We start from the raw sequence: 20899 nt of genomic DNA, 5'->3' as shown, positions 1-20899 counted from the left end.
CATTCCTGCAGCACTGTGTTCTGCTTTCCTTAGTGCTGTTCAGCAGCCTGTTTACTTAAAGGCAGGCTGTGTCCCTGGTTAGTGCTTGGGAAGAAAGCAAAGACAGCTAGCAACTACAAAATCTTCTATCCCTCCTATATAAATGTTGCATTTAGCATTCTACTTTATAATTGGTTGGATCAATTATTACAGCCTTAATATAACCAGTCAGATACACTGAAGTATTTTTGTAGTGTTTTCACACACCTGTAGTGAAAAGCACCTGGCTTGTGTTTTCTGTTGTGGGATTAGATGCACACACATTGTCCCAACAGAGCTCTCATAGTCAGGAGTGCTGATACCTTCTTTTGTGGACAAAAACATCTTCCTATCAATGCCACCCAGAGGTATGAGGGAAACATCTGAGTGCAAAGAAAGGAAGGAAATGAGTAGCTTATAAACAGATGTAAATTAAAACTAAAGAGTGACTTGAAAACATCCTATTTTGTGCCTGCTGGTGTAAAAGCAGTAAGAATAATCTCATAAATAGCCTGCAGAAATTAGCACAGAAATTATCCATAAACTAAAGCCATACAATGTTGCTAATGATAGGCCACTGCTCCACCCACTAGCTAGTTGCTGTAGTAAAATCTTTTCATATAATGTGTTTGTAGTAAATGCACAGCTTTTCACAATCAAGAACAACCAGTAGAACTGTTTTAATAAATCACTTGTGGAAATTACTAATCTCCTGTACTCTGCCCTCTGGGTTGAAAGGAAGCAGTGTGAGCACAGCACATTCTTCAGAAGAGCTCCAAGGTTTTGCAGCTTAAAACTGAGATTTAAAATTTCCCCACAGCACAGAACCTGATACTTCCCATAACAAACACATCCTGTCTCAGGAAGTTAGCATGTTGTGTTCACGTAGGCTAAACTTGAAGCTCAGCTCGATCACAACTTGGAAATGAACAGTTATTTTTATCTATCTCAAATACACTATTTTTAAAAGGCACACAACTCCCAACATCCCACTCAAAAACTTCTGCAAGGCAGTTAAAAGTTTATTTTTCAGTCAGATTTGAAAACTGCAGTAATGTCGATTGCTGTAGTAATGGCAGTAAGATAAGCAGTAAAATGAGAGAAGGTGCTGCTGCTGTACTGATCAGGTTTTGATACCTTCCGAACTAATATTTATTCTTTGTATAAATATTAAATGCTACAGTATTAGAAGCCTAAAAGACTTCTACAAACTGTCTTCCCTGTCAGTAAAGGACTATCTTATCTTCATTTAGGAAGACATCTTCAGTAAATGTGCTTCCTAATTCTTTGTGCTGTTTGCTGTGCAGTTTGCATTACCTTCCTTCACTTCTTGAATAAGTTTAACTGTTGCACCCCTTAACTAAGTGGAGAACAAAATGAGATTGGCCAAATATCAGCTGTATAGCCTTCAGGAATAGACACAGGTAACAACCTTAATCTTGCACAGGAAGAGTCTGCCTGTGAAAGCAGGATCTGTGATGACAGCATCCATGTTATAGGAAAAAGATGATCTTTGGCCCTGTTGAGAGTTAGAGCTTATCGCACCAGACAACTGCATCTTTGTTTGAAGGGAGGATGGGTGTGGAAAGGAGCCCTTCACAGTGCTTGTCTAGTACTGGCATCCCAACTGCTGCGAGAGTGGACTGAAGCCCACAGTTCTCCTCCAGCTGGGGATGGCTAAGCTCCATTTAGCTCATAATTTTACAGGGTTCACATGGCATTTCTTTAGAGCAGCACTTGCAGTATTAATAGCTAGCACTTCGATGGGAAGGAGTAATTTTTTGTCAGATTGGGTTTTTTCCATACTAAACATTCTTCTTACATTTTCCTTCAAAAATAAGGAAATAATTAAAATATGTGAAAAAGCCAGGCAACAGAGGATCTACTGATACAAATCTTGTCTAGGTTGTATGCTCTTATCTTCATAACAATAGCTTCCAACACCTGTAACTATAGATGAAAAGTAAGAAGAAAAGCATTGAAATACAGGTGACTGGAGTTCATGAGGCACATGGAAGTGTATGAGTAGGGCTGAGCCCCTGGAGCTAAATGGGCCAGCAGCAGCAAGCTGGTAACATGCAACTTCCCAGCTTTTCCAGCTTCCTTGCTGCTGAGGCTGGATGCCTGGGCATTGTGATAGCACAGCTGTGGTACAAAGTCATCTCCAGTTGCTTGGGGAGCACGTGTGCTTGGCAGACGTCTGCTCCAAAGCAGAGAAAAAAGCAGCATGATGCTATCTGGAGGAAATCCAAATGGTGGTGATGTGGTGTTTTGTGCTTACTTTGTTTCTCAACTGGCTGTTAATGTACTTGGAGACTGATCTGTTGCTGTCTAACTGAAGCTACAACTTAGTCAAACTAATCACAAAAAAACCCCGTTCCTATTGGAGAAATGCTCTCCTGCTAGCTCAGTCTTGTGTGGTGCCTTCTCTATGTAGGCTTCTGTTACTGAGCACCTTTTTGGTCAGCTCTTTGTAGGCAGAGCACTGAATGTGGGGAGCATCCTTTTTTTGTATTGACCTGGATATACACAAGACAAAAGTGGTGTTGCAGTTGTGGGATGCAAAGGTATCCAAGTCCACTTAAGCCAGTATATAATGTATATTTTTTAGCCATATCTCTCTCCACTTATTCCTGTGTGCATGGATTGTGAATTTAGACGAGAAGGAACACCTTTATAGACAAGAGCAGCAGTTTCTTTACCTCTAGTGTGTAAGGGACTCTGAAGTGGCATGTATTACATCCTGTCACATATGGTGATGGTGGGACCTCTGCAGAGCAAAGGGCACCCGGGAAGTCCTGAATCAGAGTACAAGTAATGCTGTATAACCTCAGAGTTCACCCATGCTTCACAGCGTCAACTCTCATGTCACTTTAATGTGCCTTGGAAGCAAAAGCTGAATTTGCTGCATCAGTATTAAACAAGCTCCCAGGGGGTGAGGACAAGAAAGGATCCCTTTCAGGATCCCAACTAGGATGCTGTTAGTGTTGCTGTTATTTGTTAGACTTCGCTCAAGGGAATCAGGTTTTATTCCCATTTTGTACAGTGAAAACAAACATTAAAGTCTACAGCTTGTAATTTAATTACTTCCAGCACATGAATGCTCCCAAATGATCAGCAGATGATGGCCTGTCTCTTAGGAAGGTTACATGGGAGGGTATCTATCTGCCATCTTCAACCTCTGCCCTGGTGTCACCTGGTGTGTCACTTGAGGGGGGAGCAGCTATGCCCTCAGACCTCCCTCTGTTGTGCTGCTACTGCATCCCAGCCTGGGTGGAGTGCACTCTAACAAGCTTGTTCTCTGAAATACTTGTCCTTACAAGCATGAAGGAGGCTGCAAATGGGCAAAGTGCTGAATTGCTGTGTATGTCATGCTGTCTGTGTATGCCAGCCTTACAAGTGCATTATCAAAGTTGCTGGAGGCTAGAGTTGTGCATATATAGAGTATAAATCACCTACTTTTTAATGTAATTATTTTACCCTAGTGGCTGTTGGAACATCAATGATTAACAAGAGCTTGGAGAAGCATGATTCACAGCCAATCCTGATGATACTTCAGTCCAAGTTTGGATTACGAGTCATTCCTGAGTGTGCTGAAGCCTATTTCAGGAACCTCTCCGAAGCCAAGAACCTGAAAACTAGAGAAGGTAAAAACCTTCCTGAATAGGGAAGTTGGAAGTGTCAGTACCACTGAGGCAACTGGAAAGCTAGGACAGAAGGCTTACCTAAATTCACTGTAAACTGAGGAAGGCCAGTGTTAGTTTGAAAGCCTTTAAGAAAAGTTATACTTTCCCAAGTGGCATTTGCGTGATGCTGAATTGTTGCACAGATCATCCAGACCACAGTGCGTATGGGGCTACGTGTCTTTTTCCAGAGCCTAGCTAAGACTTTTCAGAGTCTCAAACTAGCCTCAGGGAATTTAGGGCAGCTTCTCTGTGACAGCCAACAAACTAGTCCATCCTTTCAGAAAGCTGTATTACTCTGTTGGCTTGGGTTTTATTTTTTTTCCTTCTTAGCAGTTTCAGAGAAGGGTTAGGCTGCACAATTTAGCCTTATGGCTTACTATCAAAGATCAAGCTAGCCTTTGCCAGAGTGTCTGTGGCCCATTGCACTGCCAGAGCAGCAGGTATCAACAAAAGCTGAGGCTAGAATCTACCCATAGCAAGAAAGTGAGATGTTTGGTCATGTTAGAGCTGCAAGCTGCTCATAATTATTGCAGCCAAGATTAGCTAACCATTGAAAAAAAGAAGTTACTATCAATGTAGTGCACTTTCTTACAATAGATGGACATGGTCTATCCTGCAACGTGAGTTTTGAGAGGGCATTTTGCACAACTGTCCTTATCAGGTTTCCCTTTGGGCCTTTTGTCCATGAGGAAATGAGGTTTTTCCTGTCTGTTAGGGTACACCCTTGTTTACCAAAGCACCAAACAAGACAGTGATGTGGATATAGGAAATGTCCTGTGCTAGCTAAGTGTCAGTAAGGCCAGCATTTGTCCACAAGACAAGAACAACTTTTTAATAAACATAGTCTCAGATCCACTTACATGAGTGATGAAGATAGAGCACACTGTTTCAGGAGCAAGCAATAACTTGGCATGTTTAGGCTTAGAGAAGCTGGCAGTGGATCTGTACCAACCTCGTAGCTGTTTTATTCTAGAAGAATTACCCTGATCTGTCTAACAAGGTATTTTGAAAGCATGCTAACTACAAGCTGGCCCAAGATATATAGTGACTTGTAAAATGGCTTCCTAGCAAATGTAGAGGTGGGAAACGGGTAGGGAGAGCTGTAATTTATCAGTGTAACAGGGCACAGGTTAGTACTAATGGTATATATTGCTTTTAGATACTAATGAAAGTCCATGGATTAAACTTGTAATGAAAAACATGTATTATTATTATTACAATGTGGAAACTGAGGAAGGTACCTGTGTTGTGCCTGAAGGAGTTGTACCAAAAACATCATGGTTATCTGGTGAAGAAATCCAGGTATGTGACTGAAATATTTGCTTTTCTTGAAAATGTCATATAAACATCTGAGAGAGATAGCAAGACACGGCAATTCCCATGAAAGAGGCTGTTCTGTGGGAGACTGGAGATGACTTTAGTTCAGTATCTGCTTTTGACAATAGCAGCAACCTAAGCCTAAGCAGACAGTGATAGCACAGCTTCCTGACTGATGTCTGACAATGATTCAGAGACTTCCTAACTGGAAATTACAGCATTTCTTTTAATGACCACCAGCAAACATTGATGGAGGAAAGTCTGATTGCTTTCATCCTTTTACACTTTTTGGGGCTTTGCATTGGACTATGAAAAGGAATTTCACTATGTATTTGGGGGCAGGTGAAAACATGTTTCATGTTTTAAATCTAATTACTTGACAACATTGTTGTACTTCCAGGTTCAATAGGATGAGTATGATACTTCCTTACTGTAGAGGTTTTTACATTAGCATGAAATACAACTTAAAACAAAATAGATCATACAAACTTCTACAGCTCAGCGAGGTTGGTTACAGGTTTACTCTGCTGCACAGAGTCAGTATAAGTACTTCCAAAATACTAACTACAGCAATACTTGAGCATGCTGCTCTGTAGAGAGCTCCCTGATTCAGTTACGATTTCTGGATGTCTGAGTTATACAAAAAACTTGTAAATAATAGGAAAACAGAACTCTCCTCAAGTATAAACACATCTCTCAAAAAAGCATATCTACCTGAAAAACTGAGGCTTGAAAGGAGTTCAGTTACCTTTCATACAAAATTCAGTGGTAGAAAAGTAGCTCTTCATACTGACTAAAATCTAGGACTCAATCAGAGGAGCTTGGATAAATTGAAGCGTGAACTGTACAGATGACAGAGAAAATACAGACCAAATTACAAGATGGTTTTGGCTTGAGGTTTTTTGCTTTTAAATGACCTTTTTCCATGATCTCTTAACAGAGCATTGTTGGGCAAGTTACAGCAGATTACAATCGAGAGCAGCTGTGGCTTGCTAATGAAAATCTGATTGTTCAGCTGCAGGCCCGAGCAAGGGCATTCTTAGTCAGAAAAAATTATCAGGAAAGAAAAGCATACCTTGAAAACCAGGAACCATCTGCCATCAAAATACAGGTATTGTTCCAGAACAAGAAGGTAACACGGCTTCGGCAATTTTCTGCATATGACAGTGGCTGGTTAATACCACTGACAAAATTCTCAAATTCTGTTTTCATTAGCAGCAGTTCAAACGTCTTTTGCATCTGCAAATATGTTCGTGTAATCATTGGAGTAATTGTGCTTTTAAACAGCAAACGGCAAGTTTTAAAAGAATGGATCATAACCACCTGCAGTCTGATTTCCTTCAGTGGGAAACACTTAGAAATACATAGCCCTGACTTTATTCTGAGGTGCTCAGTTTTTGCATGGCACACTTAACTATGCACAGTACAAGATCAGAAGATATTTGAATATCGAAGCAAAAATTCCTTGGCAAACATGACTTAAAAAATACATTCCTTTCTAGACTAGCCCTACTTGGAAGTGGTTTCCATGAAGTCATAGCTAGGTAGGGAGTGGCAGCTGTTCTGGTGTTCTCAGAATCTGGCAGCATTTCTTGGACGTCTTCAGTTTGCTGAACTCCAAAAGGAAACTTTGTTCCGGGTTTCGAACATTGACAAATGCATGTGCAGTGATTTTAAATTGTGAAATAGCAGTGTCCTGTTAGAAGCAATTTATTACAGTCTTTTAAAAAAATCAGCATCCTCCCTCCAAATTATAGAAAACTGTGGAACTGAATTTTTAAGAGATAGTAACTTAATTTAACAATTCATTGTGATAAATACCCTTACTGCTGCCAGCTGTCATTTGGATTTACTTTTCCTTTTCTGGCATGGTGTCTAAGCCCAGTAAAGGACTGTACTCTGAGGAAGTCAGGGTCTGTGAACAGGTTCAAAAATATGGAATAATGAATATAAAGTTATTTTCTATGGGCATTAAAATAAAAATTATTTGTGAAAATACAAAAAGTAGAGGACAAGGTTAGTGTAACTGGTTGGATAGAGAAAAATGGCAAAATATGACACAGGTGGTGAGAGTTACCTGTATTACCCCGGTCACTGGGTTCTTTAGCAAGACTTCGCTTCTGAGCTAGCAATGGAAGGGCCATGTGAGGGAATTAAGAGACTGTTACCTGTGGTACAAGATGATCCTGAGTGATTCTGGAAGACCAGAAACTTGGGAAGGAGGCAAGGCCAAGAACAGTGGGAGCCCAGCTAAATAGGGTCAGTTTTTGGATGTAATGGGCAAGAGCTGGCAGAGTCTTCCCTGTGTGGGATGAAGCCTGTAAAGGATGTGGGAATACTGGCAATAGAGTAGGGATGGCTTCATGGGAGGGAAGGAAATTACATTGGACAGCAAAGTGTGCTGAGATTGGCCAAAGTTAACATGGTATTTGTCAGGGCACCTTAAAAATTAAAAGATAGATTTATTTACACCTTAGTTACATTTTCACCAGAATGGCATTTTTTTCTCTACAAGACAAACACTGTTAATAAATTTAGTGTATATATGTAAATTTTAGTTTCTTATTAGTAATAATGGTCTCCTGCCTTTTACAAAATAGGCTTTCTGGAAAGGATGTAAACAACGGAAAAGCTATGTTGACAGATTAAAGGTGCTTCAAGGCAATGTTGCTGCTATTGTTAAGGTAAGATCTCACTGTGTTTTGGGGCCTGAGTATGGGTTATCCTGCAGCTTCATCCTGTGCCACCATCAGAGACTAAAACCACAAAATGCAGGGACTTGTGCTCCAGGAATTTGCATGCTATTGAAATTTGTTTTATTCACAGTTTAAGTTAATTGCTTCTTGAAACCTCTGTGTTTGATTTGTCAGGCTTTGCTGAACTTGAATGGTTCATATTAGAGATTTCCTTAAACTTTCCTTTCCATAATACTAAATCAGAAAATATTTGAGCTGACAGTGTTATAATTTCATTAAAAGCTCTCAACTCTGCCTGAAAAATGTTCAGTTTCCTGAGATGCTAATATGATGCTCCGTCATGAGTACATTTTAGATCGCAGAGGGGATATTGATCTCCCGTCTTTGAAGGAGACTGGTTCACAACTGAGAGCTGAGACTTTAAGGTAGAAATTACTTCCAAAGATCATGGTACACATGGGTGGTAGAGCCTTGAACTCAGCTTGCTATTTCAGTCAAAGGCCATTAATCTTGTCGCTGCTCTGCAGGAGCCCAGTGATAAGTATCATCTGTGGTCCTGAACAGCTGAGAACAGCATGCCTGCAGAAGAAGACTGTCAGAAATTATTTTAAAACACACACCAAAAAAACCAGTTTGTGCATTGCTAAGATTTTATTTCATTTTCAGATTCAGTCATGGGTCAAAATGTGGCTAGCAAAGAGAGCTTACAGGAAGCGGCTGCAATACTTCAAGGATCACGTGAGTCCTCTTTGTGTTGAACACAAAGCATTACAATAGGGCAATATGAATGCACGTGCAGTTTTGGGAATCTCAAGGAAGAGGGATGCGGGTTCTGCATTCTTTCTGAGCACAAATATCATAACTAGGTTCTTTTGCCTAATCTTGGTCCCTTTCAGAATGATGAAATTGTGAAGATACAAGCATTTCTCAGAGCAAACAAAGCCAGGGAGGACTACAGAACACTAAGTAAGTGCTAACAGTTGAATTTTTGGGGAGAGGTATGTTACTGTATTCAGCCATTTTAAAAAAACTTTCACCATGGATTTCTCTGACTCCTAGTCCCCTTCAGAAGCAGGTGCAAGTGTTTGTAAACCAATTGTTTTACACCTGAAGATACTTGGGAAAGCTGCACTTACCCAGTATGACAAAAAGATTGCCGTAACTGGCATAGATTTGTCTCTACAGTTCCAAAATTTTCTGCACAGTGATAAGTTTCCTGACAGCTTTAGGGGTGTTCTGTATTGTGTCAACTAACAAGCCTATTCACTTCAACTATAGTTGGTGCTGAAAATCCACCCTTGACTGTCCTGCACAAATTTGCCTATCTCTTGGACCAAAGTGACTTGGACTTTCAAGAAGAACTAGAAGTTACAAGGTTAAGGGAAGAAGTAGTTACAAAAATTCGATCAAATCAACAGCTGGAGAAGGACTTGAATTTAATGGATATAAAGATTGGACTTCTGGTGAAAAACAGGATCACTCTTCAGGTCAGCAGGCTCTACTCAGGCTCCCTTGGTAGCATTCACTGAGCATCTTCCAGGTTTTGAAGGAGCTCAGGATTACACAGTCATGGCACGGCTGAGGCTGGAAGTGACCTCTGGAGGTCAACTGCTCCAACCCTCCAAGCAGGGCCATTCAGAGCAGATTTTCCAGACAGCTTTTGAAAATCTCCAGTGATGGAGACTCCAGAACATCTCTGAGCAACCTGTGGCACACTTGGTCACTCTCAATTAGTTAAAATACTCCTGGAAAATTAAGCACTTTCTTTGTCTGTCTTAAGTAATCTTGTCAACCTTATGGTAGAAGTTGTTCTGTTGTCCTGAGTGGCATGGCAGTTTGCTGCCAAATGTCACTCTGTTTTGCTACTTGTGGACAATTGTAATTGCTTGGCAGTTTTTAAGCATCTTTTCTGTGGTAGAATGGAGTAGACTGATGATTGTATTTGAGACCTTGTTCGTTGTTAACTAAATGATGTCTGCACATGAGATCAGGTTTCTCAGACAGTCCTTGTTGGCAAGCCATACTAGTGAAAAGATAAAGAATACAGCAGTGAAGTATACAAAGTCACTAATAAAGGCCCTAAGCAGAATACCACATTGAACATCATTAGGAAAACGTTACTTTTTCCAGTTTGCCTTTTTTGTGAATGTATGATCTAGACTTTTGACTGTCTGTCTGCAGGATGTGGTACTGCACAGTAAGAAACTTAACAAAAAGAGCAAAAGTCAGCTGGAAGAGATGGTTATGGTTGACAAACAGGGTATCAAAGGTTTGAGTAAAGAGAGAAGAAAAAAACTGGAGGCTTATCAACATTTATTCTACCTCTTACAGGTAAATCTAAATTTAAAAATTAACATAGGAACAAATGGCTAAAGAAAAACTAGAGATACATTGTTTGCTTTGTATAGTAATTCCAGTGATGATTTTGAGAGTAGTATGTAGGACTGCAGCAAATATTATGATTGAGCTCTATTATTTCCTGTAATTGAGGAAATCCTTGCTGTCTTTAAACTGTAAAAAATATAGCTGTTGTTTCTGTTCTTGAGAACAACTTCTGTCTGTATTAAAGCCAAAGATAAATGTTTTCCTCTATATATTTCTTAGTCCATGTAATTCATTGTCATTATTACTGTGTATTATAGGTGGTGAAAAGGAAGTTGTTATGCAGCTGACCACATGTAATGCATCTGTTCTTGTGCTCATTTTCTCATCTCACTAAACTTTTTCTAGAAGAATTTTAAATCTTTTCAGGGCAAATGCCGTCTAATACCTAAGTGTATGGGTAGTATGCAATGACTTCTTTGCAGACAGCTGTTGTCATTTGGTAAAATTGTCATTGGATATGTAAATGTGATGCACAGAGGTAATGTTGAAAGACTTCAAATAAAATCCTTTCTGGTGCTATTCACAGATACCTAATTGTGCAGTGTTCAATGCTGCTTATGCACTAAAATTTGGAAAAAAAAGTAAAGCTAGTGTGGAAAAGTTATATATATAGGAATTAACATAAATGCTTTCTGTGTTAACAGAATTGTAAAATGAGCTGCCCCTAAAAGGGGAGTAGTTTGTCCTGGACAATAGTATTGAAGTAATTTGTTTGTTTTGTAGACTAATCCCACGTATCTGGCGAAACTGATTTTCCAGATGCCACAAAACAAATCAACCAAGTTTATGGATACAGTCATCTTCACTCTCTATAATTATGCTTCCAACCAGCGAGAAGAGTATCTGCTTCTCAAGCTCTTCAAAACTGCTCTAGAAGAGGAGATTAAGTATGTGCACTCACAGGAAGATGTTATTAATTTGTTGCAGGCGCTTCAATGAATATTTTGCACCTAAAAGAATTTAGTGGTTAATATTTAAACTGCTATAAAATTGTACATATATTTTTGTCACTAGATAATTTTTTTGGTAACTTATTAATTAACTCAAGCTATTTCTGATTCAGAAAAAAATCTTTCTACAGTGGACAGTATTTTTGTATGAAAAAACTGCTTGGAAAAAAACAGACACTATGATTTCCTGCTTTTCTGCTTGAATATGAGTGGAGAAAGTCTCCTCTTTCTCTATGTAAATATATATTCTGTATGGGGAAAGTGGTGGTTTATCATTAAAAAATAAAATACTGGGTTTTGCTCTTAACAGGTATTTGGGCCTGAAGCAGGTATACATTTAGGTGTTGGTAACTATATTATGTTCCAGGGACATGATTATTGTATATAGAATTCAGGTAGTAATTTCTATAATTTAGTTTTGAAAGCCTAAGAAATAGACTGTATAAACACATTTCATCATAGAAATACGGTAATTTAAAAAGTGTTGTATTTGAAAACATGGGTAACTGCATACATAAGTCAGATCTGAGAACTCTTCCGTTCTTGACACAGCTCTAAGGTAGACCAGATACAGGATATCGTTACTGGAAACCCCACTGTCATTAAGATGGTCGTCAGCTTTAATCGAGGTGCTCGTGGGCAGAACACCCTGCGCCAGCTACTGGCCCCAGTGGTGAAGGAGATCATGGATGACAAGTCCCTCATAATCAACACTAGTCCTGTGGATGTGTACAAGTCATGGGTAAACCAACTAGAAATGCAGACGGGTGAAGCCAGGTGAGTGAGGAAGCTGGATATATTGTACCATTTAAATACTTGGGAGTTCCCTCAGTTCTGCTCTTCCCTTCCTATCTGACAAACTGCACTTGTACCCACGTAGCCTTTCCCCATCTTTCTGCAGCACAGTTGTTTTTTTGGAGGTGATGTGCTTGAAAAACAGGTATCTCTAACCTGTTCCAAACAACAAAGGGGACACGTTTTTGGTCATGAACTTCAAAAGTCACTTACTTAATCCTTACAAGTGTAGGAGACTCTTCTATGGGAGAATTTATAGCCTATTTTCCCAGGTTTTATAACAGGATGCTAGTAGTGTCCCAGCCTTTTGTGGAGTTACTCTGGGACTGGAATGTGGAGATGCATGCCTTAAACTAGCATTCCCCTCTAATAATTAAAGGAAGGTATATAATGGTGTGTGTACCCCCACCTAAACAAACTGCCCCCCTCCAAAACTGAAGGAAACTAATGCCTCTGAGACTTCTGTTACTTAGCCAACAGTATTAGCCTGATCTTTTTTCTTCCTGTTCACTGATGACCTCTTATAAAGCCAAAAACTTGTATATTACTCAGAAATACATTTAATATCTGTTTTGCAGCAAATTGCCATATGATGTAACCACGGAACAAGCATTGACACACACAGAAGTGGTCAGTAAGCTGGAATCATCAATCCAGAGCTTGCGAGCAGTGACTGACAAAGTTCTTGCGTCCATATTCTCTTCGCTCAATATGATGCCGTAAGTCCCTAGTTAGGACTCCAAACTGCAGTCCACGTGAGCAGTGACACCTGAGACTCAGCGGTGGAGATCCTTTCAAAATGAGCTTGTGATATGTGCTTCTGCAGTGACTGGACCAGTAGAGGGAGTGGTTTCCCTACTTCTGTCCTAACTTTGAAGCATGAATGTCTCACTTTACTTGAAACTTTTTTTATTATCCATTATCATCTTGTTTTGTGTTTTAAGAGGCATGGGGAAAAGGCAAAAATTTAGTTTACTAGAATAATTGATTAGTGTTTCGTCTAAGTTTTTCCAGTATTTTGTCTTTTCATCTCTTCTACATGTAGTTACGGAATGAGATACATAGCCAAAGTTCTGAAGAGCTCGCTCCATGAGAAATTCCCAGATGCAACAGAAGATGAGCTATTGAAGGTATACTTCTGAGGGCAAACTACCAGCAGTGTATTCTTTTATTGCCAGAGGGGGGTTTTATTGACACTAAGCTTTCTAAGGAACTGAGAACATTAGCATTTACTGAAGGGGTTTGGCATTTCTCAAGTTGCAAAGTGGTGGTGGAAGGGGAGAAGGGAAGTATGTTGCCACAGATTGGGTGTCTTAATTCATATAGGAGACTGCTGAGCCTGTTTTGGATAGTAACTGTTCTTGAGTTTTAGATTTGTGCTATAGTCCTTACCACCAACCTTTAATGGAGAAAAACAGTGGTCTTAACTTTTTTTTCCATTACCTGAAGTTGTTAACATATTGAAAATAACACATTTCTTAAATTACATTACTATTGTGATTGAAATACAATGAGGAAAGGCTCTACATATGAAATGCAAGTAGATAATTACATTACACTAAATTGAAGGTGCTTAGAAAAGTTGTAGCAATTACATTTGTACAGAGTGAAAAGTAAAGTGTGAGTGATAAGCGTGGTATTGATACAGTGGCCATTGCTAACTTACAACAGCCATGGTGCCTCTTCAGAGGGCCTAGAGGAACTGTTCATGAGCCTTCTGGCCAGCTGGGAGACTGACAGCTCTCTCAAATTAGAACTATTTGCACTTCAATAAAGATGTTTTCATTATTGTTTAATGAAATGGTTCTAAAATTACAAGGTATTTATTTCAATAGGACTTCCCTTTTTGTGCTTCAAAAAGATACTGTTCAGTGTCTAAAAAAAAATGGTATCTATTTGGATGCCTAGAGGATTCAAATTCCTCAGCTGAAAAATTAATTCTGCTTTTGTGTGTGTTAACAATGCTTTGGAAATCATTGCCAGCAGCATTTATGGAGTACTTCTGTCTATCACTTCAGCAATACTGATTAAGGCATTGCTAAATTTATGAAAAAGAGTAGCAAATGGAGTATAAAATATCCAACTGAAAGCTTTGAAATATGTGAACTGGAAGTCCTGCTGGTGACTGCACATAAGCTGAGGCAAATTGCAGAAAGAAAATTCCTGCCTGTTTCTGAGATCAGGAATTATTTGAAGCACCTGCACAATATAATATTGTAACTTCATTATAGACATGGCAGTTTGAAAAATCTGAGAAACAATGGGCCTCTTGTCAATGAAAGCATTAAATGCTGGCAGTTCTCTGTAGAACTTCATAGAAGGAGCCTGTGGTGCTGAACCTTGCAAAATCCAGGAGAAAGAAGAGTTGTATTTGTCTTTGTGTTCAACTCAGTGCCTTGCATTAGCTGTCCTAAAGCCAGCACAAATTGAAATGTGGTTGTAGAAGTCTGTAACTGATGCTCACAGAGCTGTTCTAGGACTGCAGGATCTTTCAATTAGCCACATATGTAACATATGTGTGTTAAGGGTTCTTCAAGTACTGGTTCCTACGGTCTGATTAGAAGTAGAAATAATTGATCACGTTTTGTAAAACTTAATTGCTCTATATAAAGGGAAGATCTCCTGATTATTTTATTCTTGTAGATTGTTGGAAACCTCCTGTACTATCGCTACATGAACACTGCCATTGTTGCTCCTGATGCTTTTGATATCATTGATATGACAGCCGGGGGTCAGATACACCCTGACCAGAGAAGGAACCTTGGTTGTGTAGCAAAAGTCCTTCAGCATGCTGCTTCTAACAAACTGTTTGAAGGAGAGAGTGAACATCTATCATCTATGAATACATACCTCGCTCAGACATACCAGAAGTTCAGGTATGCAAAGCCTTCGCTGATACCTTCACAGTATGAACTTTCCCCTAGGAGGAGTAAGGCAGGTAGATTCCTTATTTATAGGAAGTCCTCACTCAGAGTGTTAAGTGTTGAGTTATCTGCCGTACAGAAATTCTCAGTGTTGAGGCAGGAAGTTGAAGCAGGATTAGCAGGTAGTATTTCTGCTTGAGCATTGCTTGTAGAACTAATAATCTCTACCAGCTTGGTTGCAGTAAGTTTGCCTTACTCCAAACACAGATTGCAAGAGCAGTGTGGGGGGAGATTCACTATCCTGCAGAAATAATGTGTTCTTTGGTTCAGAAAGACAGCTGAATGCTTTGTCTGAGGAAAAAAAAAAAAAATCCATCAGGGAAAAGTTGCAGATTTTTATTTTATTCTTTCATCTTTGCTGGGAGGCTTCATCCAGATTTTACTCTTTCATCTTGCACAGTCATAGGAAATTGCATGTTTTGCTACACTCTGGGATACAGGTTCTTCAAGATTATTGCACATCTTTTGGGGCAATTGCTATTATTAGCTAGAAGTGTTTCGTTGAGTCTTGTGAGAAACTCACTTTCAGAACTTCTATCTTTAGTGTCTGCCTCTCATGAAAGCAAATGCACTGTTCATACAATGGGTTTCTTTGAGGGATCAGCCATGAGCACAAAGACTTCAACTTAGTCATTCCGTTTATAGAAGTTTTTTAGGCCATGACATCAACAGGAAGCAACAAAAGGGTAGAAAGTGCTATAGCAAGAATAACAAACACTAATGAAAGAGCCTACTCTAGTTGGCTCTTTGATCACCACAAAAGGAAGAATCGCACTCCTAATTAAGCTAACTTTATACAAAACTGAGTCTCTGGGTGACTGTGCTCTGTACTTTAAACCCTCCTTAGACACCAATGGTGGCTGCTCTCAGCTGCATGTTCTGCTGTACTCTTTCTGTGTAAATCCTTTAGTAACTTCTAGAGCATTACATACAGACTTTCGTAAGTGTTTAAAACTTACCAGGTTATTGAATAATGAGAGAAAAAAAATTGCATTAAAAAAAATCTTCTACCTGGTGTCCAGGAAAGATAAAGCACTTCATCATTTGTATTGATGTGCAAATGCATTGCCTCCAAAAGGCTCCTTGAAAGATGAAGTGTAGATTGCAGATTGTAAGAGAAATATAATGTATGTCAAAGACTTAATTGTGGGGTTTTTATACAGGCTAACTGAAGTGAGCTTATAAGGGCAAATTTTTTAAGTATTTCTAATTTTCTTTTAGGAATTATTTTCAAGCAGCATGTGATGTTCCTGAACCAGAGGAAAAATTCAATATTGATGAGTACTCTGACATGGTGACCCTAAGTAAACCTGTCATATACATCTCCATTGAAGAAATTATCAATACTCATTCAGTAAGTCAATAAAAATATACTAGTCGACAGACTTGAGTGTATGGGGTTTAAGTACTTGCAGCAGTCAGCCTCTGGGGAGGCTTAGTGTTCTTTCTTTTTTAATTTATTCAGTTCACATGTTAAATAGCCTGGGATTAATTATGAGATTGCATTTTTTCCTAGAAGACTGCTTCCGTGTAAAAGAATTGTCTAAAATAACTAGAATACAGCATGTTCTGAGGGGAGGGAGGAGTAGTTTTGTTCTAATCTAGTATAACATTTCTAACTTATTTATACTTACAAATACTTTTCTGTCTTGGCTAAGAAGGTGACACCAATTTGAAGAAGTTCCTTTGACTCTGGGAAAAGAGGAGAATTCAGTGTATTTTATGACTCTGGCATTCTATCATATGTTTTGTTGGAAGCAGATGTAAATGTCTGATTTAGAAAGACTGAAGCTGTGGCATCCTGCCAGTTCCTTATCGTGGGTGGATCACAGATTAACTGCGGTTTCTAGTATGACTCATTAGGATGTGAATCCAGTGCCTGCCACACTTTTGATAGCATGACTATGCTTTGCTGTAGCTAAACTTCAGTGAAGCTTTTTTTTTTTTGAAAATAAGGAGTATGGCATTGTGGGGAATGGGCTGTTGAAGCTAGTGGTCACTAGATCCATGAAATTACTTTTCTCACAGGTAGCAAGAGTCTGTTTAACAAAAAAAAAATCTTACTGCCCTGTTCATGATCTTTAACTTGAGTTACCAGTATTTTTGTGGCTTAAAGTTTTGAGAATGTGCCCAGGTGGAAGTTTTTATTAATATGTCCTGAAAGATACCACTGATGCTTTTGTAAACTGCTATGATGAATATTCAGAAAACAGATATCTTTATATGAACAACCAACCCTGCTTTCATTCATTTAGTTCAGGATGCAGCACTGCAATGCTCTGCTTGGGATTATCACCCTTTACTCTGTGTTAATTTGCTAATCCTAAAGGCAAATCTTAAATTTCTGTTTGGTGCTGCGGAGGTGGTTGCTGGAGGAGCATGGCAAGCTGTCTTACATCAAGAGCAAAGCTAAACTCATAGTCCAGAAACGACCATGCTTGCTTCCTTAGGTCCTCCATAATCCTGATCACATTGGGTCTATATATATGTATATATATATAAAATAAACTGATGAACGACTTAATTTATATTTGTTTATAGCTACTATTAGAACACCAAGATGCTATTGCCACTGAACCGAATGACCTGCTGAATGAACTGCTGGAAGGGCTGGGACCTGTTCCTGATGTAGAGTCTTTCCTTGGTATGTTGTTCTTTGTCTTTACAGTTAACTTCCCTCTAGAGGCGGAATTAAATGGGGGCTTGATTTAAATATTGTCATGTGCCTCATAGTGACAGCTCTTTACTACAGAATTATTCTCTGAACACTGTTTGTAACATCACTCCTTGCAGTTCAAACTACTTCTAACTGCAATTATCACTCTAAAGATTAATGATGTGATTCAAAATCCAAACATTTATAATGTTGCTAACAGAATGATCCCATTGTGCTCAAAATGCAGACAGAAAAATTGTAAAAAAACCCTGATATCAAGATTTGCTATTGCTGGATAGAAACTTTAAAAAGTGCATGGAGAATTCTTAAAACAGCAACTTTTTTTGACAATTATAAAAATAAAAATGCAAAATGCTTAGAAATGTATAAGGAATAAATGTGATTAGTATTTAATTTGCTTTAATTGTAGTAAGATGTGAACTGTTCAGAAACTAGCTAGAATGTCATGAATAATACAAGCTTCTAAGTGAATAGCCTCTTAACACCACTGCTACTCTTTCATTTTTCACTTATCACTGGACGTTAGGACAAAGGATGTTGAAACATCCTTTGAGAAGAAACATGAGTCTCTTGGTTGAAAAACAGGAATTGGTAGCATTTCCAAAATATTCAAGCTGGGCTTACAAATAGCTGGTTTATTGTTCAATGCCCCCCAAAAAGATTGCTTCTAGATGTAGGAATGGGTGTGTTACTTAGGAAACAATATTTCTGATTTACAGAGATTTATCTAGGTTCCGGTTTGCTTCATGCATTGAATGATGGCAGACTTGAAGTAAAAGATATTTCCTTACAGGGGAAGGAGCTGTTGATCCCAATGACCCCAACAGGGAAAGCACATTGAATCAGCTTGCAAAAACAGAGATTTCACTGTCTCTAACAAGCAAATATGAGTTACGAGAAGGTGAAGATCAGGATCTCAAAAGCCTGATGATAAAGTAAGTTTTGCTCAAAAACCTGAATTCTGGTGCTGTTGTGTGCTTGTTTTTCAAACAAAAAGTTGCTTCCACCCTGCTGTCCTAAGTGGATTTTTGAGGTCCTGAGTGCACACAAGCTTCAAAAGACAGTGTTCAGTCCTGCTCACATTTTGCAAAAATTAGATAAACTGTCAATTCTTCCTAAAGCTTACAGTGGCTTATACTGCCAGTTGTGTTTTGGACAATGACTGGACCATTATCTAACCCTTAAGTGCTTTTTCATGAAGTTCCCACAGCCTTGGCAGTATCACCCTGTCCTCTTCTCTCCCTCAAAGAAAAACACTTCCTAGATATACTTCCATCAGATATTTTAATAGGAGGCAACTATCACTTTGGCAGGAACAGTGCATGCTTTTATCCAGGGAAAGAAAATTGTTTATTCTATTTGGTGAGCAAATTAAGAAATGGCTACTTGAGTGCCCTGGGATATAGGCTTCTTTATATTAAAACCTATTGTTATAAAAGCATTCAATGCCAAGTTATTGAAGCCATTTCAAGTTTTCCAGAATAAGGAGTGGCTTATTTAACATCCTGGTGCTTCCTGAGCCCGGGGAGAACAGGATGCTGCTGTCCTCTGTTACTATGCTTATTTTCACCTGACAAGTGTGCAGTTAAAAGTTCTCTTGAGAGAGAAATACAGCATAAGGATTTTTACACCTTTGCAAGCACTAGAAGTATAAATACAGGCTGTAATTCAACTCTAAGAAGTTAGTGGGGTTTTTTCCAAATAAAAAAATAAGTAAACTAGCTATGTCTGTAGCAAGTAGTGCAACTTCTATAAAAGCAAAAAATGCCTGTTTGAAGTATGGAAAAAAGTGCAAGAAAACTGTTACTGTTTATCCTAAAAGAGGAGCGTTTTTACTGTAATTGTGCATGTTTTGTCTGAATTTTAAGAAAACAGTGAGCTTTTTCTGACACTTTTAATCAAATATAATTTGAGATCTAAAGTGAAGAGACTGCAGCGACAATGTCAAATCAAAACTGTTAGACACTTGGTATTTCAGAGACCGCAGCTCTAGAGCTGTTCACAGGCAAATTTTGCAACTAGGATATACTTGCAGCTGTCTCTTAAAAACAAAAATCATATTTCCTGTCTTTTTTTCCCCTTCCATGTAGGAGGATGCCTACCCTTTAAAGGAATCCCCAAAATATGAAAAATCTAGGCCAAAAGAAATGTAATTAATCCTCTACACTGTGTGGAAATATGTTAAAACAATTGCATGAGAATTAAAACTTCTCTATGGCAAAAGTGCTTTCAAGTAATTTCTCACATTTTGAGAAAATGTAGTAAATAATCTGACATAAGAATAACCAGCAACATGTGTTAAATTGCAGCAACATCAAAAGCTAAGATACTCACCACTACCTTTTAAATAAGAGATGTGTAAACACAGGTGCTTAGCTTTCCTACCTTAGCTACAGAGAAGTCTTTTACGGCAACTGTAAAATATTAGGAACCAGGCTAAAGTTCAAGTAATGGCTGATTCACTGAATGTTCCTTATTTCTCTAAAAGTGACACTTCCCTTCTGTAGAAATATCAATATATTTACTTTTTAAATGCTTTTGTTGGGGCTTCTGTGTAGAGGGGGGCTCTGTGTAAGGTGCCTGGTCTGTGTGGTTTGAGTGTGAAGGTACCGCAGTGGCATCCAGCGCCAGGTGGGGTGTTTCCAGAAAAAAAACAGATCTGAGCAAGTTTGGTAAATGGGGAGAGGAAGCAGAAATAAGCCTCATGACTTATCAGCCGGATCAGCACAGGTTTCTGAGGCAGTGCATAAAACAGTAACACTGTCCCATGCAGAGTGTGGTGGTGAACACCGACGACTGATGAAGGTTGTGTCAGGCAGAGAAAGCCAGCAGTGTGTTGATGGAGCCCAAGTTAACCAACTTTAGGAAATCTTTCTGGTTTTGGTTTGTTTGGGGTTTTTGCTGGCAAACTAGAGGGGATTCCAAGAGAGTCTGTGAAGGAAAAACTGAACACAAGTCCTTCAGAAGCTGTTGAGTGTCCTAGAAGGGCTCAATGCAGTTCACAGCAACTCTGGAAAAGTAAACTAGCCTTCAGGAGGTTTAGCAGGTTGCATTTTAACATGAAGGGAGTAGCACTTCGAGTCTGCCTGGGCTGTCACATACCTAGCTGCTTCTTCCATAAAAGCTTGGCTCACAGCCACATACTCAGTGATTCTGGATAATGCTGCCTGTATATGAGTAAATATTTTGTCCCATTTAATTGCATTTTTGAGAACTTCTAGTCCTGGAAATACCAACAAAATCCCAAGACTTATGTAAGTAAACTATCTTTTAAACCAAGTGATGAAGTTTAATTACAGAAGCCTTGATCATATTTAGAAATTTTCCTGGAAAATTCAAGCTCCATCTTGAAGTTTCTGTTAATTTTTAAGGACAACAAGCTATGTGTCATTTGTAATCATGTCCTCCAAATTAACAGAGTTATGTAGCAGGGCGTTCTTGGAAGTATTAT

At 38.9% G+C, this 20899-nt stretch overlaps 1 protein-coding gene across 2 annotated transcripts in view; it reads left to right on the top strand.

The window, feature by feature from the left end:
• The window catches only part of IQGAP2 (IQ motif containing GTPase activating protein 2), a 103354-nt gene that overhangs the window by 75857 nt on the left and 6598 nt on the right, over positions 1 to 20899 (top strand). For both annotated transcript variants that reach the window (XM_010005542.1, XM_010005543.1), the window contains exons 14-29: positions 3504 to 3665; positions 4864 to 5006; positions 5962 to 6132; positions 7622 to 7705; positions 8384 to 8455; positions 8614 to 8683; positions 8996 to 9204; positions 9899 to 10048; positions 10826 to 10989; positions 11605 to 11829; positions 12426 to 12566; positions 12893 to 12977; positions 14491 to 14723; positions 15993 to 16125; positions 17313 to 17415; positions 18242 to 18383. In XM_010005542.1, the coding sequence (XP_010003844.1) occupies positions 3504 to 3665; positions 4864 to 5006; positions 5962 to 6132; positions 7622 to 7705; positions 8384 to 8455; positions 8614 to 8683; positions 8996 to 9204; positions 9899 to 10048; positions 10826 to 10989; positions 11605 to 11829; positions 12426 to 12566; positions 12893 to 12977; positions 14491 to 14723; positions 15993 to 16125; positions 17313 to 17415; positions 18242 to 18383 (2287 nt within the window). The remainder of the gene's footprint in view (positions 1 to 3503; positions 3666 to 4863; positions 5007 to 5961; positions 6133 to 7621; positions 7706 to 8383; positions 8456 to 8613; positions 8684 to 8995; positions 9205 to 9898; positions 10049 to 10825; positions 10990 to 11604; positions 11830 to 12425; positions 12567 to 12892; positions 12978 to 14490; positions 14724 to 15992; positions 16126 to 17312; positions 17416 to 18241; positions 18384 to 20899) is intronic.

This window comes from Chaetura pelagica, unplaced genomic scaffold, assembly GCF_000747805.2.
Source record: "Chaetura pelagica isolate M959 unplaced genomic scaffold, ChaPel_1.0 scaffold169, whole genome shotgun sequence".
In the NCBI taxonomy this organism is placed as follows: domain Eukaryota; kingdom Metazoa; phylum Chordata; class Aves; order Apodiformes; family Apodidae; genus Chaetura; species Chaetura pelagica.
Note: the sequence above shows the minus strand (reverse complement) of the source record. Positions and strands in the feature narration are given on the sequence as shown.